The sequence below is a fragment of the Leucopleurus acutus genome (genome assembly GCF_964270905.1).
Source record: "Leucopleurus acutus genome assembly, chromosome: 2".
In the NCBI taxonomy this organism is placed as follows: Eukaryota; Metazoa; Chordata; class Mammalia; order Artiodactyla; family Delphinidae; genus Leucopleurus; species Leucopleurus acutus.
Window position 1 is genome coordinate 57,741,581 of NC_139143.1, and position 25,714 is coordinate 57,767,294.

At 53.3% G+C, this 25,714-nt stretch overlaps 1 protein-coding gene and 2 pseudogenes across 3 annotated transcripts in view; 1 reads left to right on the forward strand and 2 right to left on the reverse strand.

The window, feature by feature from the left end:
• QSOX1 (quiescin sulfhydryl oxidase 1) overlaps nt 1–20,851 on the reverse strand; it is a 41,403-nt gene extending 20,552 nt beyond the window's left edge. The window contains exons 1-4 of the mRNA XM_082860741.1: nt 20,512–20,851; nt 11,207–11,307; nt 1,473–1,518; nt 820–922 (exon numbers count right to left, since the gene is read on the reverse strand). Of these exons, the coding sequence (XP_082716867.1) occupies nt 820–922; nt 1,473–1,518; nt 11,207–11,307; nt 20,512–20,782 (521 nt within the window). The 5' untranslated portion in view covers nt 20,783–20,851. The remainder of the gene's footprint in view (nt 1–819; nt 923–1,472; nt 1,519–11,206; nt 11,308–20,511) is intronic.
• On the reverse strand, nt 9,205–10,286 carry LOC309958030 (heterogeneous nuclear ribonucleoprotein A1-like; annotated as a pseudogene). The gene has a single exon. The product of its transcript is annotated as a heterogeneous nuclear ribonucleoprotein A1-like (transcript).
• A 685-nt stretch (nt 20,852–21,536) lies between the features above and the next one.
• LOC309958031 (heterogeneous nuclear ribonucleoprotein A1-like) lies at nt 21,537–24,736 on the forward strand (annotated as a pseudogene). Its single transcript has 3 exons — nt 21,537–21,600; nt 22,615–22,666; nt 23,641–24,736. The product of its transcript is annotated as a heterogeneous nuclear ribonucleoprotein A1-like (transcript).
• Nucleotides 24,737–25,714: the final 978 nt, after the last annotated feature.

Consider the following 25,714-nt stretch of genomic DNA (forward strand, 5'->3'; position numbering starts at 1 on the left):
GAGGCCTTCTCAGCATCCGGACCCTTCACTGTGTTCTGTGGCTGGGCGCCCTCTAGCAGCCCCAGCTGGTACTTGGATTTGCTCCTTCTTGGCCCCTTAAGGTGGGCTTTCTCCTATCCGGAGTTCTCGTCCAGAAGGGCAGGACCTCGTGTTTTCAATCTACCTGTCTCCCTCTGTGGGAGAGTTAGAGTGAGACATCATGCACCTCATTATCCTGTTTTCCTAGAATGGAGGCGATCCTGGAAGGCTGCCGGGCAGGTAGATAGATATAGGGCACCAGCCACCTGATGCTCTGCAGCCCAGGGAGGAGAGTCACCTCCCCATCCCCTGGTCACTGCTATGGCTCAGGAAATGAGCACCTTCATTTTACAGGGCTTTGTGCTTCTCAGTCCCCCATCCCCTTTCCTCTAAACGGCATCTGGTCTCCCTTTTTCCTCCCCATGCCCACCCTCTCAGGGACCCTCCCTGGGTTAGATCATGTGAAATCCAGCTGCATCCCTCCGATATTCCAGGTTCTGAGAAGCAGCAGCAGGTATTACCCAGAGAACCCCTTCCGTCTTTTCCTTCCCACTGGGTGGGATGGGCCCTTGCATCCCTGTCAGCCCCAGGAAGTCAGGGCTCCTTGGGTAGGACCTCCAGCAATGGGAAGCCCTCCACCAGCTGCTCCAGGCAGCTCTGGGCTCCGGTCCACTGGAGTGTCCACCACTCAGGCAACAGGAAGAACCAGCCCGGTCCCCAGCCCTGCTGCCCCCACTGTCCTCTCACTGCCAGGCCTGCCATCCTGTCACACTGCCCTGGGCCTGCCCCAGCCCCAAATACCTGGCAGGCTCCAGTGGGGGACAGGCGGAGGGCCACGTGTCATTATGGGACTCCAGGGCATCAATGAGCCTCTCCCGCAGCATCTGCACGTCGGCACCAGCCACTGTAAATGAAGATGGACACAGGCAAGGGGCGTGAAGAGAGGAGAACGAATCCCAGTGCCCTTGTCAGCTTGCCTCGTGGAAGCAAAGGGCCCAGGGCATGAGCTGAGCAAAACAGAGCACATCTCAGGCCTCCTCTGTATGAGGGGCGGGGGCACCCCACCCCTGTGGTCCTAAGCATGGCAGGGGGACCCATCCCTCAGGGCAGGCGAGAGTCCCTCAGACCTGGGCCCTGAGGGCCCTCCCCACGCTATCTGGCTGCCCCTCTGCGTGTCAACCCCACTTGGACAAGAAGGGCTATTCTGGGAACGTGTGACCCTCCCTGCTTCCCGGATGGGCCCAAATGGAAGGGCTTCTTCAGCCTTGTTTTCCCAAAGGCATCTTCCAGGCTGGCTGGGAACGACATTTCCAGGAAAACACAAATTTGTTTGTGGGGACCTCCTCACCCTGCAGACCTTGCTGGGCTCTCTTCACCCCAGGAGAAGCCCAGGCGAAAGAGGGGGAGAAAGATGCTAACGGCGCCAATGAGACCCCGCGAGCTGGGACACCCACCTGACAGTGTAGCTCCTGAGCCGGTCTTGGAAGAGGCCTTAAAGAACTGGAAGCAAACACACAGAAAAGAGTCAGTGGAGCTAAGAGCACAACACCCGCGCCAGTTGAGCGCTCTGTGTTTGAGACCCAGCTGCTTACTAAACGGGGTGACTTTGGGGAAATGACTTCACTTTCGTGAGCCTCAGTTTCTTTATCTGTAAAATGAGAGCAGGAGGTCTCTGCTCTTAGAGTGGGACCCTGGTTCCTCTCCCTGGTGTCCTGCATCTGATCCCCACCCTCACAGCTCTGGAGCACCCCGGGAAGCTGCGGCTCGGACACCTGGCTGAGGGGGGTCTGTTTCTACGAAGTGCTGGGACCCGGCACATAGGGACTAGAAAATAGTTGCTCTATGAATAAGTGACGCAGACCCATCCGAAAAAATAAAGTGAAGTCACTTCACACCCCCCGCGCACACCCTGGACAACGTTAGCTGCTCTCTGAGGCGATCTGTCCTGGTTCCTTATCTTGGAAAAGGGGCAGCGAGGCTCATGTCTCTGGCCACCGAGGACTCCCAGCCTGGCTCAGCAGACACTCCAGAAGGGAGGGGTGTCCAGTTTGGTTCTACTGAGGGGTGGGCTTGAGCCCCTGAAGAAACAAGCCTTATTACAGATGAGCCAGTTTAACTCTCTCCCCATGTACATGACACCCAGGCCCAGTCTGTTGCCTCCTTGGGAGAGAGGACAGAGAGAACAGAGGACAACTCCTTAGAATCTGAGCTCCTGTCTAAGCGGTGGGAGAGCTGCCAGAACTCTGGCTTGAGCTCTCCTGGGCTCAGGAGGTAACAGAGTTCAGTTGTCCTGACAGATGGCCACTTAACTGCCTGGGGGAGAGCCTGCAGTCTGGGAAGAGGCCTCCTCTTGAGGTCCCTAACCTCGGGGCTACTTGTAGCCACCTTGGGCCTCTGCCGAGTAGCACAGCTGCTCGGCCTCATCCCAAGCTGGTGGCTGAATGCAGGCCCTCAGGTCTACCGGACCTGGGTTCAAGGCCTGGCTCTGCTATGCTCTTGCTGTGTGACCTTGGGCACTCTATTAACCTCTCTGAACCTTCTCATCTTTAAGATGAGGACGACACCATCTACCTTGCAGAATTGCTGCGAGGATTCAATGACAATACACCCAAAGTGCTTGGCACTGTACCTGGTGCACACAGTAAGAAATCAATAAATGTTAACATTATCACTATTATATCGTCATCAGCCCCTTCCCTCGTTCCTTTGAAACCCTAGGAAACACGGATCAGCTAGATTTGTCGGTTCTAGCCATTTGTAGGCAGAAAACTGAAATCTGGAGGCCACCTGCCCCCCTCATCCACATGAACAACAAAGATGCAGAGGAGCCGCCCATCTCTCCCCACCTGCAACCTTCTCCCGCTAATGCTGACCTCACCTGGACCCTGTGTTATTCTCTCTCTACTTGGAGCATTCATATAAACTTTTATTCTGGGTGAAAACCAGCCACGGACACATGCCACATATATTCATAAGAGTGTTCTTCGCAGTCACTGAATACATTTTGAATGAATAAAGTATACGCTATCCTTACGCTTGTAAAAACGAGCCGAGTTTTCTAGGACTGACATGAAATCAAGTAGATAAAGCATGTTAAGGCATTTATGGGCTGACACTGTTTCTCAGGAAAAAAATAAAAGACACACCTATTTGAGGTTTGGTTTGCTCACAGATAATAACCCAGAGGATGACCTTTACAGCTGCAGTTATTCACAGCGATGGTGCCCTTGTACAGACAGAACAGACTTCAACTTGCTTCCACAGGCAGAAAAACATGACTGACGTCTTGACGCCTTAAGCCATGTGGCTCTCCACGGCTACAGTTGTTACTGTCAGCCACTGTAAAGTAGTGTGGTTGACTCTTCTTCAACCAGCAGGTCTCCAAGATCTGAGCAGGTGCCTTAGGAAAGGGGGCTGGCATTACTTTCATCAAAGGGCGGCCTCCCCAGACCCCAGCTGAGCCTTCTGAAGGCCCCAGCTGTGGGCAGTGGGGAGTCAGACAGGAGCCTGCAAGAGGGGAGTGCAGGAATTCCAAGAGCTCCCCTCCTTCATGAGGTACAGGGCCACAGGGAAGGCCCCCTCCTCTCTCCAGTTACTTCAGTCACGCAGCCTTCCCTTCTGTCCCCAGAAGCTTCCCAGCCACCTTCCAGAACAATGTCACCAAGTGAGGGCTGGTTCCCATACCTCACACTCTAGAGGAACTTTTTCCTATCAATGAATCTCTCTTTCATCTTTCCCCTTGTCTACCAGCTCCTTCCCTATGCCTGCAAACAGGTTCGGATCCTCCTAATCTAAAGTTAAAAAAAAAAAAAAAAAAGACACGAAGGGATGGACGATGGGAACAGAGGCTTCTCCAGTTGCTGCGTGTCCCACTTCCCGGTGCTACCAAATTTCTCGAAACAGTGTTTGCCCTCAGTCCTCTTCCTTCCTGCGAAGCTGGCTGTGGCTCATGCCCCCACCACTCAGCTGGGACCACTCCTGGAAAGCTCAGCTGACCTTCTCTTTGGCTGGTCCAATGACCTTCCAGCCCTTCCTGCTCTCTCTGCAGTATCTGATGCTATCACTGCCTGTTTCTCCCCCCTCGGCCAGGGTTCTTTTTTTGTGCCACATCTTCCCGCCACTCTCCTTCTTTGCCTTCATGTCACCACCTTCCCTTGGTTTTCCTGACACTGCCTGGGCCTTCATGGCCACCTTCACAGCCTTCCCCTCGCCCTTGTCCCAGCCTTGCTCTGGACTCCTCTCCTGTGCCATCTCCTGCCCCCAGTTTCTCCTCCAGCCACGTGTCGGATCATGGCACTCTGCTGTTTAAAAAGCCCTGGGAGGCGCTGTCACAAACGAGGGGCTCAAGCTATGCTTTTGAATGAATGAGTGAATAAATGGGTGAATGGACAAACCAACCCATTGTTTGTCTCCCTTGCTGATGTCATCTACCTTGTCCAAATGGCTTGTGACCTGAACCCCGTCTCAGGTCCTCACTTGTCTTAACTTGTTTCTTCCAGGTGTCAGGGCAGCCCTCCCCCAATACACACACACTCTGCAAGACTGAGTCACCCCTCCCACAACCTGTTTCTCCATCCATGTTCCTTCCCTCACCCAGTGATCGCCCTCCTCCCCATCACCCAGACCAACGCCTGTGGTCTGTGAACTTGACCTTTGTGATATCTCTTCTACAGTCCTTGAGACCAGTTGCCTTTTCTAGACCAGAGCCTACCACCTACTTCCTGGGCCACTACAACTGTCTCTACCTGTCCCCGCCTCATGCCCTCAGAAATGGTCATATGCTCCATCTTTTCAAATGATAGAGCCATCACCCTCACTGCCACTTTGTTTGGGTTTCTAAGGGACAATTCTGGTCTGATCATGTCCCTCCTCCTCAAAGCCCTTCCACGACTCCCTACTGCCAAGGAATAGTGTCCAAACTCAGAGCGTTCGAGGCCTTCCAGGATCTGCCTCCACCCACACTTACCTCCCACTGCCCCTCCCCCATTCCCTACATTTCAGCTACGATGGACTTGAACCCGCACTTCCCACCCATCCACCTCCCACCTGGGAGGGCAGGACTATAGCTTATTCACCTCTGCAAGCCCCACAGTGCCTGGCACAGTGTCTAGGACATGGAAACACTCAAAGGACATCTGTTCAGTTGAACAGAGAATCTCTACCCTTTGATCAGCTTGGAAGCTCATGCAAAAATCACATTAAAATCGTGGGGCTTCCCTGGTGGCTCAGTGGTTGAGAGTCCGCCTGCTGATGCAGGGGACACAGGTTCGTGCCCCGGTCCGGGAAGATCCCACATGCCGCGGAGCGGCTGGGCCCGTGAGCCATGGCTGCTGAGCCTGTGCGTCCAGAGCCTGTGCTCCGCAACAGGAGAGGCCACAACAGTGAGAGGCCTGCATACCGCAAAAAAAAAAAAAAAAAAAAAAAATCACATTAAAATCGAGTCAGGGCACGTTTTTGTCCTCTTATTAATTTGCATCCTTATTAATTCAGCTGTTGGAGGCGTGTGCCCTACCCAAGGGAAAGGGCTACCACTCCTTGGAAACAGGCAATTAAGACTCCAGCGGGGAGTTTCCTTTCCTCCAGAAGCGGTCAGCACCCAGTCCCTTTCCTCTCAACACCTGACACAGGAGCTTCTGCCCTCCCCAACCGTGGAGCCCCTGGAATCCTCCCTGTGTCCCCAAAGGCAGGTGACCAGATGGCATTGGGCAGGTCTTTACCAACCTATCCAGGAACAACTGCCTTCCTGGGGGCCAAATAAGGCTAAACAGAAAGCACGCTTTGTAGTGGCAACCATCAATGGCACTGAATCCAAGCTTTCAAAACAAGTTTTAAGGAGAGTGACCTCCAAATCCCTACAGTGAGCCTGCGAGGATGCACAAGCTCAACCGTTCCTACCTTGTGGACCGTCAGCAGAGGAGAGACCTGGCAGAGGGCAGGTGACTGCTGGGAGGGGGGCCTACCTCCTTTTTCCAGAGAGAGGCAGGAGATGTCTTTCTGAGTCCTGTCCTCCTCCCTGACATCTCACAAGAGCCACAAAAAGTAACAGCCCAGACGGTACTCCCCACTCCCAGCCTTGAATTCAAGGACTTGCCAGCCCTGGGCTCCCTCCTTCCAGGGTCCTGCCTCAGCCCCGCACAAGAGTCTCTGCTCCAGCCAGACCAGCCTTCTCAACTCCCCACATTGTTCCACCCACATCCTCTGCTCTCACATCCTACCCACATTCCTCCTCTCTCCCAGCCAAACTCCACCCACTCGGAAGTCCCCCTCCTTTGGGAACTCCTCCTCCCCCATGAAGTCCTCTTCTGATGTGGGAAGGAAAGAACTCAGTGACCCCGGGCAAACTCCCCCAGCATTCACCATGTACACATCACTCTCTGCCTGTCAACTAGCTGGGAGCTCTGAGTGCCCTTGTGCGCAGCGCCTTCCTGTCTGGACGCCCTCGCTTATGTTTCTGGCCATGGCCTACAGGTCTGGCTTCTTCATGATGATGAGCACAGTGCTGTGCCCCGAGCAAATATTCACTCAACGGCTGTTGATGGATGGACTGCCTCAAATGGGGTATCACAGAGGGGCTACCACGAGCCCATAGGGCAACAGGAAGGAAGACAACTAACATTTATGGAACTTTGGCTAATACCACAGTGTCTTGGCACTCTCCCACGTAAGACCTCATTTCATAGTTGGCAACAATCCTATTAGGTAGATATTATCATCCCATTTTTCAGACAAAGAAACTGAGGCCAGCGGCTAGGGCATTAAATGACTTCCCGAGTCACAGTAAGCAGGGGAGCCAGGATTTGAACTCGTGTCAATTATCTCCTCAGAATCTTGCAAAGGGAAGACTTCTGTCCTCTCCCACCCAATGCTGCTGCTTCCTGTAATCTTGATCCCAGCCAGGCCTTTGGCTACAAAGGGTCCTGCTCCATTACCCACTGAGGGGCACTCCTGCAGCCCACTGGCAAAGCCTCTACCCCTGAAGTTCCAGCCTCTAGGTCCCCAAGCTCCAGCCAAAACCAGCTTTAAGCTACCTTTCCCTCCCCCCCCTCTGTTCTCTTCCAGATGGGCACTGGCTCCAGTTTGATAGGGCCCGGACACAGCTGGACCGCCTTGCAGGGCCAGTTGTTTGCTAAACAGGCGGGGCTGGCAGAAGCGCACTGTTTGCTCACGGAGACAAGGCGCAGGAGGCGGAGGAAAGGGACAGTGACACATGTTCCTGGGAGTGGCCATCCTCTTGCACGGGCCTGTCCCCGTCATACCAGCGACACTCTCTCCCCCTGTTCAACACGTGTCCTCATCTTAGAGCTCTCAGCCTTGATGGGTGGGAGCGAGGACAGGCTCCAGTCCCCAGGGGATGGCAGACAGGTACAGGGCCATCTCTCTGGCCTGCTGGCAGCCAGGCCCACCTCTAGGGTGTACTGCTTCCCAGGGGGTCCAGCCACGCAGCCCACACGCACACCGGGCTCTCAACGGGCCAGAATCTCTGGAGATCTGGAATCTGAGTCGTGTTTTCCAAACACTAGAAGTAATCTAGTGGTAAGTTGTAAAATCAAGTTAGTGAATCACAGCCAGTACTTCTTAAAAAATACACAGAACAGAAAATAGCATGTACTGCACTTACGAAGAATAGTGTTTTATGAAACACTTGTTTTAGGGATAACAGATACAAACCAACTTCTGGATCTCACTGTAAATGTTGTAGGTCACAGTAACAATGTTTGAAAGCCACTGCTTAGGGCCTTAGAACAGAGACTGATCAGGAGCTAGAACCACTTGCACCCTGGACCAGAGCCCTAAGGACAGGGCACAGAGCCCCTCTCCCTGTTGAAACTGAACTGCAGCCTCCTCAGGAGAGGCTGGGAGGGCTTGGCCGAGGGGAGGTCACGACACTGGTCTCTGGAGCTCGTAAGAAATGCACAGGTCACTACCAGCCCAGCTCAGCCCAGCCCAGCCAGATGCCGCCAGTGTGAAGGCAGTTAAGGAGCCCAGCTTAGGGCTCTGCCAGCACCCCTCCCACAGCAGGATGGGCGGTTGAGGAGATGATTAGTCACTGGGGGCACTCAGGCTGTGTGTGCTGAATGACTCAGATAGGTGCTGAGAAGCTTCTGATCTCCCGACATACCTGGGCCACCTCCTCCCAACCCCCCGAGCCCCAGCCTCTTTCAGACAGAAACAGAATGTCCCAGGCACCAGCCCCCACCGAACCCCCACAGGATGTCCCGACCTGGCCACGGGACCAATGCCAACCCCCTTCCCCTGTGCAGGGACTCCTGCTGCCACACTGATCTTCCCCCAGCTTCCCACGCGGGGCTGCTTGCCCTGCCCCAGCAGAAGGAACAGAGGGCTCCGTCCTCCCCTTGGAGAGTAATTTTGAATATTTTAAGTTACACATCTTGGGGCCAAGGATAGGACAATGGCCCTGTCATGGAAGCCTTTTACTTAAAAGAGACAGTTGACAAACAATGTCTCCGCTGCCACCTCTAAATGAGATGGCAGTAGCTGTGGGCTCAGGACACTTCCCCAGGCCAGCTGAATGGGGGCTTGGGCCCTGACCCTAAGTGGTAACAGGAGCGTGGGAGGGAGCTCTCCGGGGCTGTGGAAACCCTGAACGCAGCAGGATTTCACTGGCCATGAGAACAGAAAGGTCACATGGAGTTAGAGCTGGATATTGCTGGAGGAGCCTGGGGCCTTGCTCTCCAGATGAATTCTCCTGGCCTCATCAGGCTCAGATATGGTTCATGGTTCTGCCTGGCAACTGAAGCCCCTGAACTCAGAGATATCTTGTTCCAGGGACAATGCTTGGCTTTTCAGTCTTCAAAGGCATTCCCTGATTATTCTTTTTTTTTTTTTAAAAAAAGATACATTCATTCAGTGTCATGATCAGACTATTACATTTAGCAATCAACAGCATGGGTGCAAAAAAAAAATCTATATTAAAACCCTTTGTTGGAATGCTTTACACTTTCCACAGAACAGAAACTAAAATAACCTGCTATACGATTAGTCACAAACACAGTCCTCGAGTGTTTTTGCCCATACACATGAGCACTGTCTAAAACGTGTCTTCTTTGTAGCAGCTAGGCCCTGCCACCACTGTGCTTGGCTGAGTTCACAAATCCATTGTAACCTGTAGCTTCCCTGTCACTTCCCTGGCTTCCTCTCCTGCTAAGCTTTGTTTCCTGGCAGTAATCAAAACCTTCTGCCACTGCCACAGCTATTGCTGCTGCTGGAACCACCACAGCCACCTTGGTTTGGGGGTTTGGAAAAGTATTGGCCTCCACCACCACAGGGGCCAGAACTTCTGCCTCCAAAGTTTCCTCCAAAATTTGAAGATTGATTGTTGTAACTGCCAAAATCATTGTAGCTTCCACCACCTCCAAAATTGCTTCCATTGTTACTAAATCCATTATAGCCATCCCCACTGCCACCATATCCACCACCACTGCGGCTGCCACCAAAGCCAGCTCGACCACTGAAGTTTCCTCCATGACCAAAGCTGTCATTCCCACCAAAACCCCCTCCACGACCACCACCAAAGTTTCCAGAACCACTTCGACTTCTTGGGCTGGATGAGGCACTAGCCGTCTCTTGCTGAGATAGGGCTTTCCTTACTTCACAGTTGTGGCCATTCACAGTGTGGTATTTCTGAATGACAATCTTGTCTACAGAGTCATGGTCATCAAAGGTTACGAAAGCAAAGCCTCTCTTTTTGCCACTGCCTCGGTCAGTCGTGATTTCTATCACTTCAGTTTTCCCATACTGTTCAAAATAATCTCTTAGGTGATGTTCTTCAGTGTCTCCTTTAATGCCACCAACAAAAGTCTTTTTCACAGTTAAGTGGGCACCAGGTCTTCGAGAATCTTCTCTTGAGACGGCCCTCTTTGGTTCCCCAACTCTTCCATCCACCTCGTGTGGCCTTGCCTTCATGGCCGCATCCACCTCCTCCACAGTGGCACACGTGACGACCCCGAAGCCCCTGGAGCGCCTGGTGCTTGGATCCCTCGCTACCACACAGTCTGTGAGCGCTCCCCCTGCTCACGATGGCTCCTCAGACTGTCATCGGTTGTTTCAAAGCTCAAACCTCCGACGCAGAGCTTCCGCAGCTGTTCGGGCTCTTTGGGTGACTCTGACTTAGACACGACGGCAGTGGAGGTGGGGGAGACGTCGACGATGCTTACTCGGTGGCGTCCACGGGCAGAAAGGAGATCTACCGAACGTATCTCCTGATTATTCTTAGTGGCCACAGAGGAAACTGCTTTTCTAGATGCCATTCTGGTGGGAGCAGGCTAATTATTTACAGGTGGAGAGGGAGATTTTGATTTGGATTCTTTAATTTGGAAGAGAACTAACTGGATTACGGCTGGGCCTGAGCTCTGGGGAGGGTGCTAAGTATAACGGCACAGCCTTGCTGCGCTGGGCTTCCCAGGGCCTCTGATGTGAGAGCCTTGGAAGTTGTCCAGATGTTAATTAAGTGGCTGATGCCCGCGGTGGGCAGGCTGGCAGGCAGGGCCTCATCAGAGAGCCCGTGCTACTTGCAGCCAGAGGCGGGGTGACAGGGCCCTGGCGTGTTGGGTGTGATGTCTCCCGTGATGGAGATCCCTGCTGCCCGAGGCACTGGGCTAAGGCTCTCCTGCCAGGTCACTTCTGAGCCTCTCGGGTTCAAGGCACTTGCCTGATGAGGATGAGGTTGGCCAGTTGTCTCAGGGGACCTTTTCTGGGGGACCATGAGACCCCCTGAGTCTGATCCTGCCTACAGGTGGGTCAGAGCCTAAAGCCTGGTTTCACAGGGTTTAGATCAGCCCTCTAAGGCTGGGAGGTCAGGCGGGAGAGGAATTGATTGGAAAGAGGCCCCTGGGAGCTGGGAGCTCTCACCAGCTCAGGTGATGAGCAGTTCTCACAGCTACAATCTGCCCATCCCAACACAACCACACACAGCCCCTTTTCCTTATAATGGGGAGCATGTGCCAGACCAAGTGAGCCTCTTTCTTTTCTGCCTCCCAGCTCACATCCCTTTCTGCCTCTAAAAGAGGTACATGCTCTAGAGGCTGTGATTTAAGCAGGTCAAGCCCAGAAGCCTGGGAGGACACCACAGAGCCCAGCAGTCAGGCAGACACCAGGGAAGCATGGAGCAGCTGACAGTGTGCTCCGACAGCACTGCCCCCGAGCCCGCTCGCCCCTCCTGGTCACACACCCTCACAGTCGGGAAGCCAGGGATGTCGAAGTCTCTGCAGACTGCGGTGTTGGTCTCCTGAGCACAGTCCAGGGCGGCGAGATTCAGCGCCGGCCTCCAACCTGAAAGGACAAAAAAAAAGAAACGAAAAAAACCCTGAGGTAAGTAAGAGGGGCTGGCACCTCTGCCTGCTGACCTTGCCCGCCACCACCAGTGCCCACGGCACCTGCCTCCAAAGCTCTTAGGAGAAAGGTCACCCCTTCCTCAAAACACGGCCTCAGAGATAGTTGGGTTATTCTGCATTTAGCCTGTGCTTAGGACACAGTTAAATAGCTCTGGTAACCCACTCAGAACAGCAAGCTGTGTCCCCCGTTGTTCTGCAGTTGGGGAGGGGCACAGGGGCTGGAGGAGCTGAAGAGAGAGATGAGATGAGCCTGGCCCTCTCGGGGAAAAGCCCCTGGGATACTGCCTCTGTCTCTGCTGCCCTCTGGAGAGGATCAGTTCCAGAGGGGTGAAGAGCACGCCTCAGGAGGGCTGAGTTCCCCCGTGGACCCTCGGTGAAGGCCTCTGAGGCCAGAGGTAGTGGCCAGCAGCCCAGCTTGGGTGGATGGGACACAGGGTGGTGGGGACCGGCCCCCCGGCCAGGGGTGGAGGCAGAAGTGCAGGGGAGGAAGGCGAAGACACCTGGGATCTAGAAGCCACAGGGAAAGAAGCCCTGAGGCCAAAGTCTGGAAGATAACAGCTCCCCAGGCCGGCTGCCTGGGCACCCTGCTCCTTCATCAGGCCCCAGGCCACAAGGCCTCCCTCCGCTGGAACTTACTGGCAGAGAGAACAATGGCACCGTTCTGGGCCACAGCCCCGGATCTGGGAAACAGAAAACAAACTCATCTACCGGGCAGGCCTCCTGAGCTCCAGTTCCAGGTCAGGTGCCCCGGGAGCACCTACCAAAGTGCCCCACTACGGTGAGGCTGCTCCCGCCGGGATGGAGGATGTGCACGTGAAGCTGCACAGACGGTGAGCTGGCGATGCGCTGGTGCCACGCCGTGTGGCACGGGGCTGTGAAGGTACGTGACCGCAGGGCAGACCAACCCTGGGCACCAAGCAGGGGCCTGGCAGGAAAGGCGAGAACCGAGTGGAGCCCTGACCGTCAGTCCAGGTGACAGGCAACCAGGGCACGGGGTGAGCAGATGAGGAGGGGAGAGTGAACAGGGCTGCAGAGGCGATGCCGCGGGAAGGCAGGCAGGGGCCAGCGTGGGCGCGCCGGCCTGGGGCTCAGGGCTGGCTCCCCAGCACCCTCCCCGACGCGGGCATCTCCAGGCCGATGAGGAAAGGGGCAAGGCTGCCTGAGGAGTCGGGGAGGGCACACATGCTCCCCACAGGGCCCTACCCCTCCCACCTGGAGCACAGGATGGGGTGGGGGGACACACAGGCAGCCCATGCAGAACTCGCTAATGACGGAAGACTAATATCCAAATAACATCCCTGAGACCTGTGGCTTTGCCGGGACCTCTTACCTCGCCCCAGAACCTGTCCCTTACAACATCTGAAAAAACACTACTTCCAAAGGCATCAGAGCTCCCAGAACCTTTTATGCCCAGGGTAGGAGTGTCACCCTCACTTCCACAACAGATGTATAATCTAAGAGCCAGGATGCCTCCCAGACACCCCTGACCCATCCCTCAAAGGAAAGGCTCCGAAGGTTCAGAGCAACTAAGCTGGTCCTTCTTGGGGTGACATGAGGGAGGGGGTCTGGCACTGTGAGACAGGCCAGAGGCAACACCTGCTCCCCCCCCAGCCCCTCTCCCCTTCTCCTTTCTTGCTGGCAATGGACATTTGGCACTGAATCCTGGGAGGAGGGAGGGAGTGGGGATGGGGGAGTGGGGTGTGAATGGAAGTGTTCAGCAGAGACAGGTGAGCCACACACTGCGATGCCATTTCCCCAACATCCCCCGCTACCCCATCTCACCAAACCCCTTCTGGCGAGCTCTCGGCTCCCCTAGCACAGGAGGGCAACAGTTTGAGCTACAAATACACGCCAACCCGAATGGCCTGCATCCTTCAGCTTTACATCTAGCTGGAAGGGCAGCCTGCTGTGGTCAGTGACCAGGGTCTGCTCCACACTGGGCTCGGCACAGCAGCCCTCCTGCCCTCCCTGACACTCTGCTCTCCCCTGACCCCTCCCCCACTGCCAGCGCCACGTAGGAGGGACAGAGTCAGGCAGTCCAGCCACGCGGAACCAATAATACCAACCAGCTTCCTGTCCTGTCCGCCCCCCGTCCCGACTCTCTTCCTGCCCTCCCCCATGTCTCCTCTCCCCACCCCCGGGTTCTTTACCTCTCACATCGCCTCTGACCCACCCTCCTAGGGAGCTAGTGCAGGGTTTCTTGTCCAGATGAAATGTCTCATTTCCCTCCTGGCCAAGGTTCTAATATGCTCCATCACCAGGCTACCCAGCCACCAGTGATCTTTTCTATCTGCAGATCTATGTCGCTCTCTACTCAATATTCTTCGGGGGCTCCCATTGCCTCTAGAAGAAAACCCAACAGGCATCAGGCCATTCTTAATCTGGTCCCTCCCCACCCAGCTTCCTCTTACCATTTCCCCAAATTATGCTCCAGGAACGCTGAAAGTTTTCTCCTTCCTTGAAAGCACAGTGCTCATCTAGGCTATTCCCACAGCCACCTCTACCCTCCCAACAAACTCCCAGCTGTCAGGTACAACTCAGTTTGAACGGGATTCTTCCCCCAAGCCCAAGGCTCAGGACCCTGTTCTTGTTTCCACCACACAGTTACAAGCCTGTCCATCCCTAAACGTCTCTTCATCCTTGCATCCTCCTTGCCTAGCTTCCCCATTAGCCTGCACACAATAGGTGCTCAGTGACTATCGACTGAACGATACAACTGACCCAGTCCCGGGGCCGCTACAGGGCTGGAACATCTTCTCTCAGCCTTACTCTATCCTTAGGTCCAGGCAGGGGGTGAGGTTAATGCCCGTCACCTGTGAATGCAGGAGAAGTGAGCTGCCCTGGGATGGGGTTTTGCCCTGGATCACAGGCAGAGCAGCCCAGGCCTCCTTTCTATGGCTCCTCTCCTGCCCAAGGGAGGCCCAGCAGAGGGTGGGAAGCACAGGTCACCCTGTAGGGTCATCTGGCACATGTCAGGCTTGGCTCCGGCTCTGCATCTAGGGCTTTTTTCAGGGAGACCCCCAGGAGAGGCCCGGCTGTTCTCAAAAGAATCAGCAAGTCAATTAGACCTAAGGGCAGAAGGCACTTTTGTGTCCTTCCACCAGTGAGGGCCCCTGGCAGGGGGTCTCACAAGGCCACCTGGCAGAGACCAAGGACAGCAGGCCTCAACCACTCCACTCCTCTCCTCTCCAAGAGTGCAGGCCGCCATCCCTCGGGCCAGAGTTGTTGTTTGTTACCCGCTGGGGCATGAGGCTCTGAAGGCACAGGGAGAGGAGAGGACAGAAAGCTAGTGTTCAGCGAGCGTCCACGGATTTTGTCTTCCAGATTTGTGTCCTCCAGATTTTCCCACTCCACCACCGCCATTGGACGTGGGCACCATTTTACCCACTTTACAAACGAGGACAGAGACCAAGAGACCTCCAAGTGGTCCCAGGGCTACCAAACCCAAAACCCCACTTTTGTCCCTCTGCCTCACCAGGGTCAGGATGCTACCTTTATACTTTTGCTGTCTGCTCCAGTCACAACCTTCCCCATGAGAGAGAAAATGGTTAAGGCAGTTTCCTCTTCTAGCTACATACCATTCTCTGTAACGCCCAAGAGTTGGTCAATATCACAGACTCAGCCTTTACTTAGATGATAGTGATATCAGGCACATAGAGAGTTTATCATGTGCCCAATGTAGGTGCGCAGCTACGCTATGAAGAAAGTAAGGAGGTGTTTATTCATCTCTAGACTGTAAAATAGAGATCAGATAACTGTGCCCGAGGCACACAACTCATCAGTGGTGAATGTGGGATCTGAACCCAGGATCTGAGCCTCCCCGGTGGTCTCAAGAGGGCCCAGGACACAACAGAGAGCTTCTCTGTTCCCAGCCAGGAAACTCAGAGGGGACAGGGTGGGGTGGGTGTTAGTAATGGGGATGGAGGCGGGAGGTGATGCCTGAGAGTTCTCAGCTCCCAGCTCCTGGAAGGTCCGGGACTCCTTCTCTTCACGCCTTGATTCCCTGTACCTCCACGAAATGGAACCGGTGCCTCTTCTTACCAGCCCCAGCCTGAGGGGGAGGGGGAGGGGAAGCCTGGGGCCGGTCAGGTGCTGGGAGAGTCCGGGCTGAGAAATGTTTCCCAGGAATATCAACGTCAAGACCTTAATGAGCCATAATGATCTATAAAGCTCTGTTCTGACCCTAATCACTGCGGACCTGACTATTCGTCATTCTAGTAACGGTACCAGGAACAGAGAGGACCCTTATCTGGGTGCTCCGCTGGTAAAGCAAAGCTGCATTTACGGGAAGTGCACTGCTGTCAAAGAGGTTCAGAGCTGGGTGAGAGAGGCTTTTTAAAGTGTCAGATGACTTAATACCACAACCTGCAGGCCTAACAGCAAAAGGATTAGCAGTCTCAGTCCAGCCCTACTCTTAGGGAGAAAAAAAACTTTCCTGGTGCAATTACTGCCTTGGCAAAGTAATCTCCCCACTGACAGAGTAAATGAGCAAATGGAGCGGACGGGAGGGGAGGGAAGTGTAGGCAGCACCGCTGCGGACCCTGGGTGGCGGGAGAGGGGATGCTTTCTGGTGAGGGGCATGAGCTCCTTCTGGAGTCACAGGCGGCATACCCACCCCACTCACAAGGCCAGGAAGGGGCACAGGACCCAGAGTCACAGGGCTTGCAGACAGCTGCAACTGGTCGAAGCTCCATGAGCTCCACACGTCTCCTCTCTGGGTCTCCGTTTCCTCACCAGTCACACGAGGGCCAAGATGAAGGTGTCTCAAGTCCTTCCCAGCTCTGACAACCATGGGGTGTTGGATGGCAAAACACTCTCGCCAAGAAGCATGGCCATGAGGCCTCTGAGTGCTAAGCAGCCTGGGCCTCTATTAAGGCAGGGGCCAGACCCGCCCAAACCACAAGAGCCAGTCAGGTCGAGAGGTCAGAACGAGACCCCCGCCTGAGTCTCCGGGAGTCCTCCTGACACAGGGAGTTGGCCAGGCCTATGCCATTACCACGACATCCCTTCCTCCTTGTTGCCGGCTTCTGGGCAGTGAGGTCATGACGTGGACAAAATGCCTTCCCCGCCCCTCACACCTGGATGACACCCCAGGTCTGAGTCAAGAGGAGCCACGGCAGCCCCAGAAGACCTGGTCACTCACAGCCTCATCTGGAAGCCCGTGAGGCTTGCGCCACTGGTCTGCACGAGTGTTCAGTGAGCTGCTACCCTGCGCCAGGCTCTGCACTAGCAGCGCACGGGTACAAGCAGGAGAGGACGGCCCTGGGAGAGAAAAGGAGGAAACCAACACTGCTTGCTGTCACTCAACACCCACGCCTTACAAATCTCATCTCCACACTCTGCACAGGTCATTTTCCCACCTGGAGTATGCTTCCTCCTTCTCCCCGCTCTCCACCTGCCCAGGCTCTGGAGAGTCAGGAAGAGCTGGGTTCAAGAACCTCCTCCAGGGACTTCCCTGGTGGCGCAGTGGTTAAGAATCTGCCTGCCAATGCAGGGGATACAGGTTCAAGCCCTGGTCCGGGAAGATCCCACATGCCGCGGAGCAACTAAGCCCGTGAGCCACAACTACTGAGCCCATGAGCCACAGCTATTGAGCCAGTGCGCCACAACTACTGAAGCCCACGTGCCTAGAGCCCATGCTCCGCAACAAGAGAAGCCACCGCAAAGGGAAGCCTGCGCATCACAACCAAGAGTAGCCCCCACTCGCCGCAACAAGAGAAAGCTTGCACACAGCAACAAAGACCCAACGCAGCCAAAAATAAATAAATAGATAAATAAATAAACTTATTAAAAAAAAAAAAAAAGAACCTCCTCCAGGGACTTCCCTGGTGGTCCAGTGGTTAAGACACTGTGCTTCCACTGCAAGGGGCGTGGGTTTGATCCCTGGTCTGGGAACTGAGATCCCACATGCTGCATGGTGGGGCCAAAAATAGAAAAAAATAAAATAAAAAAAGAACCCCCTCCAGCATCTGTGTAATCTTGGGCAAGTTACTTATCGGTTAAAAAAAAAAAAAAAAGTTATCTGTTGCTCAGATATTTTCTCATAAAGATTATACACAACAGTGGCCTATAAAGGCCCTTAGCACAGTGCCTGACATGAGGCAAGTGTATAATAAATAACTGCTTAGATAAAGGCCTTTGGTGACCAGGCCTCTGTCACTTTCCCCTTCCCTGAATTCCCAAAACAAGCAATGACTGAGTTACGCTCTTTTGACCCTTTTCAAATACAGCTTCTTACTGGTGCCAATTTCCCTGCTGTGTGATTTACCCAATGGCAATGTAAACAATACTCTGCACACAGAGGTCACTCAACAAGTATCTGCTGACTGATTAGCCAGTGACGAGGACTGAAGGTCTAAAATGAACACAATCCATTTCCCAAACACACGGTGAGGCAGTAAGAGCTGCTCTGGAATAGAAAGGGGTGAGCCAGACCCTTAGAAACAAGTGCTCTGCCCCAGGATAACAACTGCCCCAGAGAACCTAGCCTACAATTTACTGAAGAAATGAGCCCTGGCCAGTCAGATTAAATGCCTGAGGCCAGTTGGGCAGGGTTGCAAAATTCTTCTCTCCCCTCATGACTTTCCACAGTCTCACTGCTCCTACCCGAGGCATTCATACCAATGGCAGAGGGCAGGGGCCACAGGCCCATGGGCCCAGGGTGGTGCGAGAGCAACCCTCTGCCGGTCCACGACCAAACTTTCTCAAGGAACCTCAGAATACAGAGATGTTAAAGGACCTCACCAGGAAACACCTCCTTGGATTGGAGTGGAAGCATTCTTTATCATTGCAGGCCAACACCAGGTTCGGCCAGCGCTCCCCCCAACATGATCTTGCTTAGGGGGCTGACACCTCCATGGTTCATGGGAGACTTCCAGTTCTCACCTGAATCTCCCATCTCCCATGGACTGTGGTTCATCTCTACGGACACCATTTTCCTTTCTGACGTTAAGTTTTGATTTGCTTTTTTTAGGGAAACTCTCACTCCATGCACTGGGGAGAAGACCCCTTTGGGAAGTGGCAACCCTCATCCAGGAGCAGGCTGGGTCAGAATCTGGATGTGCAATTCATTGGAAAACTCTGGGTTGCCAGAGGCCAAACCCATGAGTCAGCTGGAAGCTAATCTTTCTGTTCAGCACTCTCAAGATATAAGAATCTTCTAGATTGAGTCCACCTGCGGCCATTAAGGGACTTCTATGGCCTCAAAGTGTAAACTGATGTAGGAATTTTTATGACGTTCAGGCCCACAGTGTCCCCTGAACACCTAGTGCCCCTCAGGTGTTCCAGCTCCAAGTTCAACAGTCTTCCTACCTCCTGCCCTGACCAGATGTGCTGACATCACTGAAATGATGCAGTGTGAAGAGCTGCTGAGAAATGGCACATTCAAGTGATGGGAACAGAGAGGCTTGCAGACAAGTGTCTGCGTGTAAACTGGAGGGAAAACGGTTCATCGGTTTTGTTTAAAAATAACTTTCCGGGCTTCCCTGGTGGCGCAGTGGTTGAGAGTCCGCCTGCCGATGCAGGGGACGCAGGTTCGTGCCCCGGTCCGGGAAGATCCCACATGCCGCGGAGCGGCTGGGCCCGTGAGCCATGGCCGCTGAGCCTGCGCGTCCGGAGCCTGTGCTCCGCAACGGGAGAGGCCACAACAGCGAGAGGCCTGTGTACCGCAAAAAAAAAAAAAAAAAAAAACCTTTCCAAGACCATATGGCTAACAGATGATACATCTTTCCATCTAACCACTTCAGGAACCACCCTGCAAGCTGCTCAAGGGAAGAGGTGGCCTGAGTTTGAAAACCAACATCTACAAATCCACTACTCTACCGCAAAGAGTTGAGTGTATCAAGAAAACGGCACAGCAGGGGAACAACAGTTCCAGTTCTTCCCTCTCCAGGAAGAGGCCTACGCCCTAAGATGCCTCATTCAGTGACCGCTGAAGGTCAGCAGCCCTGCTAGGGCCCTAGCACCACCTAGTTATCAGGAAATAACTCCATTCAGAGGCAGCAAATCAGAAGCAAACCACTACCATCACGCCACGCCAGCCCCGCCAAATACCCACTACCTGGTCTAGGCAGATGGATGACACCACAGGGATCTTTACCTGTGCAAAGGAAACTCTGAGATAATACACATCAAGTACTCACTCAGGAAGGTGTCTGACATACAATACAGTAAGCACTCAATAAATATTCATTACTATTGTTGCCATATTTACTCAGCTCCAATCTTAAGTTTTTAAAAACATTAACCTTTCTGTAATGGAGTACACCTTTAAATCTCTATAACTCTATTAGCAGTCGGTCGTCTTATCCCTCTACCCCTCCGGCTGTTAGTAAATGAATGGTGGGTCTCACAACTGACAGTCTCTTAGAATGAAGGAAATACGGTATTAGTGGTCAGGCCAATGAAGGAGAAAATGCAGCAAGGGCCAAACCCACACCAAGAGGCTGCCCTCAGTCGGGCCTCTGGGCTCACAGGTTGAAGCAGAAGGAGAAGGTGCAGAAGGAGGGGGAAAGAGAAGGATGTGGCCCAGAAGCTAAGGAGCTGGAGGCAGCAGGTCAGGAGCGGCCGGGAAACAGCAAACAGGGAAACTCTGCCTCAAAGATACAGCTGAGAAAGGAAGTCTACGTTACCAGCAGGGTCTACTAGCCAACGGGTGGGGAAAGGAAGGAGGGAGTGGGAATAGGGGCGGCGGCAGAATGAGTATCAGTTCTTTTTCTCCCCAACACTGATCCCACCGCAGCTGGGGAACTTGGTAGGAAGGGGTCTGCCACAAGGCTGAACTACAGGAAGCCGTAAGGTGTCAGGGAGGAGGAACAAAGGAGACCACGTCGCAGGTATGGGGGCCATAAGCCGGCAGAAGACTGACAAGGAAAGCAGAGCAGGTCTGGGGACCCAGACCGCGGGGACGGGGAGAAAACTCGGGACACTGGTCAAGGGGAAGAAGAAAGGGAGGGGCGGGAGCTAAAGATGGAGCTGAGGGCTGAGAAACTGGGGGGAACTGGGAGGGGCAGAGAGGAAGATGGGCGGAGGTGACAGGCAGGAGGAAGCGGAGAGCGTTGAAGGGGCCTCCGTGAGGCAGGTGGCGGGGATCCGCCCAGGTGGGGCGAGGGGAGCGAGCCTCCCCCAGCACCCAGTTTCTCACCTTTGACGTCTTTGGCCAGCGCCTTCCACGTCGGGGCGAAGGCGATGCAGTGGCCGCACCAGGAGGCGAAGAACTCCACCGCCCAGGCGCTCCGGGAGTCCAGCACGGCGTCGCGCAGGGTACCAGCCTGCAGCAGCGTCAGCGGGTCGGAGGGCGAGTAGAGCGCCGAGCGCGGGGCTGCGCCAGCGCCGGACACCACCAGCAGCAGCGACAGCAGCAGCAGCAGCAGCAGCGACGGCTGCGGCCCGGAGCCGCGTCCACAGCACTCCATCCTCTGCAGCTGCGCGGAGTCTACCACTGCGCACAACTTTCGGACGACTTGGTGCCGGGCGCCTCCACCGCACCTCTTGTCTCCGTCGCGGGGAGGAGCCACGTGACCCCGCCCACCGTGGCCTGGTGCCGCCCCTTTCCCCGCCCCGCCCGCCGGCCAGTGGGCAGGAAAGCCGACGAGGGACGAAAACCGGAACCGGGCGCTGGAGTCCGGGCCCGGCTGCGAGCGCCCCCTTCGCAGTCCGCCGAGACCTCAGAGCTAGTCGGGTTCCCGCCTCGGCCCCAGGAGGCGGGGAGCTCAGCCCAGGCCCCGGAGCGCGCCCCCGCCGCCAAACGATAGGTGTGGGACATCCGCAGGGCAGAGTCCCGGGCCCGCGTTCCTGTCGCTATTGGGGACTCTGGGAAGTCATTTGGCCTCTCACAGGCCCCGTATCCAACGGGAAAAGGGTCCGTTGGAATAGATTGGACCGATTTATGCTGTTCCCAGAAGGTTCTGGGGATCCCACCAAGCGATAAGAAGTTGTGAATTAGAAGCACGTTGGAGAGAAGGACGGGTGGTAGGACAGTCTCTGACTCTGTGACCACTATGACGCCACAGGGATCAGATGTGCCCACACCCCGCACTCCCCAAGGCCTGTGATCATCTAAGGAAAATATTATTTGAGGGCTTCCTAATTATGAATTAGAGGCCCCCTTCCATTTTAGTCTGGGCTGGATTGGCGTGGTCCATTGGGTGGAATCAGAGTTCCCTCAGCATGCAGGTCTGGCCACCTAAGGTTGTTAGGACGATTCCTCCAACTGGGGCTCCCAGCAGCCCAGGTACCCCACATCTAACTCTCCAGCCTACACACAGATCTCCATATTCACTTACATATCCCTCTCACGAGTAACCCGATAACTAATCTTGTGTTCATGTGTACTAAAGTGTTGATGATTAATTTTCTGTGGTCTACCTTTTGTAGTGCCAGTGCTGAGTTATCTTAACGGGAGCGTTCCTCAGAGTGCTGTCACGTGATCTTTTCCCTTTGTGTCTGCTGGGTTAGGCCACCTCACCTGTAAGCCATCTGAGACTAGATTTGTTATTCATTCAACATTTACGGAGTGGTTTCTTTGTGTCAGGCACTGCTCTAAGGTACTAAGGCTGAGGCAGTAAATAAAACCAAGACTCTACAGTCATGGAACTTACGTTCTAGTGTGGATAGGGATAGAGAGATGTAAATGTAGATCCTATGTTGACAAAGGCTATGAAGACATGTACAATAGGGTAAGAATAAAGTGACAGAGACAGGGAGGTCAGTGATGGGCCCATCCCTGATATTTGCAGGGCCAGGGTAAATAGTGCAAATGGAGGCACGTGTATCATATGTCTACATAATTTAAAATTATAAACCAATTTAAACTGTTATGTAAAATTCCTGTCCTTTCATGTTGACAAGTATACCTTCATAATAATCTGGAAGGCCAAACTTAAGTTTAGAAATCTCAGACTTCCCCCAAGATGTGCACTGGAATGGGGCTGCTTAGGTCCCTGGCCCTCAACCTTCCTCCTACTCTTTGCACCCCAGCTCTATCCCATACTTCAAGGGAACTTGTGCCCACACCTATAGCATCCCTGTCTGCACATCTGAGCTCCATCTATACCTCCAGCAAATAGCCGCTCCTTGGTTCCTTAAGAGAACAGACCTTGGAAAAAGGCTGATGCAGTCTCTAGAAGCTGGCCTGGTGTTACTGGGGTAGGGAGTTCTAGGGTCTCGTGCACCCGCAGTATGATCTAAAAGGGGTGAGGCACAGGGGCTTTGGGTGGACTCATCCCCTTGGCCCATGGTCTTCTAGCTCTGTGGAAAGAGGTGTGGCTGGAAGAGGGCCAGAGAGCTCAGAAGACAAGGTAGGGGCTCCTCCTGCCCCAGTCTTAAGGTAGTTCTAACGGGATAACATTTGAGACAAAGACCCGAATGAAGAATGGGAGGGAAACTTGTGGCAATGTGAGATAAGAGCATTCCAGGCAGAGATCTGGAGATTGGAGCTTTGCTCCCTTCATGAATTCGTATTCTCTGTGCCTGAACAGAGAATAGGCTTTGAACATATTCTCAAGTTCAAAGTCTTGAACTGCATAGATAGTCCCCTAGCAACCCTGGATTCCAAGGGGTGGAAGTACTCCAGCAGCTAAATCAGGGGCCAGGAAAAGTCAAGTGCCTTCACATGTCTCTATTGTTAAAAAATGTTATAGTTATCTTCTCCAGGGAATTCCCTGGGAATTAAGGGGACAGTTCTGGCTAAACATGAAGAGTACCTGGGAAGCACAACTCACATAAGTACACGAAGATTTGCTTGTTCACATGTCTATTTCAGAACATCAGAAATGGAAAAGAATACAAATGATTTGAATGGAATAAAGTTTCTTGGCAATGGGGCCAAAGAAATTAGCCTTGAGAGTTGTAAAATCTGGGGCTTCAATATCTCAGAACAGCAATACAGGGATTTTTTTTTTTTTTTTTTTTTGCGGTACGCGGGCCTCTCACTGTTGTGGCCTCTCCCGTTGCAGAGCACAGGCTCCAGATGCGCAGGCTCAGCGGCCATGGCTCACAGGCCCAGCCACTCCGCGGCATGTGGGATCCTCCCAGACCGGGGCACGAACCCGTGTCCCCTGCATCGGCAGGCGGACTCTCAACCACTGCGCCACCAGGGAAGCCCAATACAGGGATTTTCAACTTTAAGTCTTGGACGTCTGTTCGAACAGAATCTTAAAAGGAGTCTCCAATAAAAGCAAGCTGCCCATAAACAGAGGGATGGATAAAGAAGATGTGGTAAAGAGATACGTTCGGTAGATCTCCTTTCTGCCCGTGGATGCTGCTGAGTAAGCATCGTTGACGTCTCCCCCCCGCCCGCCTCCACTGCCGTCGTGTCTAAGTCAGAGTCACCCAAAGAGCCCGAACAGCTGCGGAAGCTCTGCATCGGAGGTCTGAGCTTTGAAACAACCGATGACAGTCTGAGGAGCCATTGTGAGCAGCGGGGAGCGCTCACAGACTGTGGTAACGAGGGATCCAAGCACTGGGCGCTCCAGAGGCTTCGGGGTCGTCACGTGTGCCACTGTGGAGAAGGTGGATGCGGCCATGAAGGCAAGGCCACACGAGGTGGATGGAAGAGTTGGGGAACCAAAGAGGGCCGTCTCAAGAGAAGATTCTCGAAGACCTGGTGCCCACTTAACTGTGAAAAAGATTTTTGTTGGTGGCATTAAAGGAGACACTGAAGAACATCACCTAAGAGATTATTTTGAACAGTATGGGAAAACTGAAGTGATTGAAATCACGACTGACCGAGGCAGTGGCATTGCTTTCGTAACCTTTGATGACCATGACTCTGTAGACAAGATTGTCATTCAGAAATACCACACTGTGAATGGCCACAACTGTGAAGTAAGGAAAGCCCTATCTCAGCAAGAGACGGCTAGTGCCTCATCCAGCCCAAGAAGTCGAAGTGGTTCTGGAAACTTTGGTGGTGGTCGTGGAGGGGGTTTTGGTGGGAATGACAGCTTTGATCGTAGAGGAAACTTCAGTGGTCGAGCTGGCTTTGGTGGCAGCCGCAGTGGTGGTGGATATGGTGGCAGTGGGGATGGCTATAATGAATTTGGTAACGATGGAAGCAATTTTGGAGGTGGTGGAAGCTACAATGATTTTGGCAGTTACAACAATCAATCTTCAAATTTTGGACCCATGAAAGGAGGAAACTTTGGAGGCAGAAGTTCTGGCCCCTATGGTGGTGGAGGCCAATACTTTTCCAAACCCCCAAACCAAGGTGGCTGTGGTGGTTCCAGCAGCAGCAGTAGCTGTGGCAGTGGCAGAAGGTTTTGATTACTGCCAGGAAACAAAGCTTAGCAGGAGAGGAGAGCCAGAGAAGTGACAGGGAAGCTACAGGTTACAACGGATTTGTGAACTCGGCCAAGCACAGTGGTGGCAGGGCCGAGCTGCTACAAAGAAGACACGTTTTAGACAGTGCTCATGTGTATGGGCAAAAACACTCGAGGACTGTGTTTGTGACTAATCGTATAGCAGGTTATTTTAGTTTCTGTTCTGTGGAAAGTGTAAAGCATTCCAACAAAGCATTTTAATGTATATATATATATATTTTTGCACCCATGCTGTTGATTGCTAAATGTAATAGTCTGATCATGATGCTGAATAAATATCTTTTTTTAAAAAAAAAAGATGTGGTACATATATACAATGGAATATTACTCAGCAATAAAAAAAGAACAGAATAATGTCATTTGCAGCAACATGGATGAACCTAGAGATTGTCATACTGAGTGAAGTAAGTCAGCCATAGAAAGATAAATATCATATGATATCACTTATATGTGGAATCTAAAAAAAAGGGGGTACAGGACTTCCCTGGTGGCGCAGTGGTTGAGAGTCCGCCTGCCGATGCAGGGGACACAGGTTCGTGCCCCGGTCCGGGAAGATCCCACATGCCACAGAGTGGCTGGGCCCGTGAGCCATGGCCGCTGAGCCTGTGCGTCTGGAGCCTGTGCTCCTCAATGGGAGAGGCCACAACAGTGAGAGGCCTGTGTACCACAAAAAAAAAAAAAAAAAGGGCGGGGTACAAATGAACTTACTTATGAAACAGAAGTAAAGTCACAGAGGTAGAAAACAAACTTATGGTTACCAGGGAATAAGTTGGGGGGAGGGAAAATTGGGAGATTGGGACTGACATATACACACTACTATATATAAAATAGGTAACTAATAATAACCTGCTGTATAGCACAGGGAACTCTACTCAATAGTCTGTAATGGCCTACATGGGAAAAGAACCTTAAAAAAAAAGAGTGGATATATGTATAACTGATTCACTTTGCTGTACATCTGAAACTAACACAACATTGTAAATCAACTATACTCCAAAAAGAGTTTTTTTAATAAAAAATAAAATTATA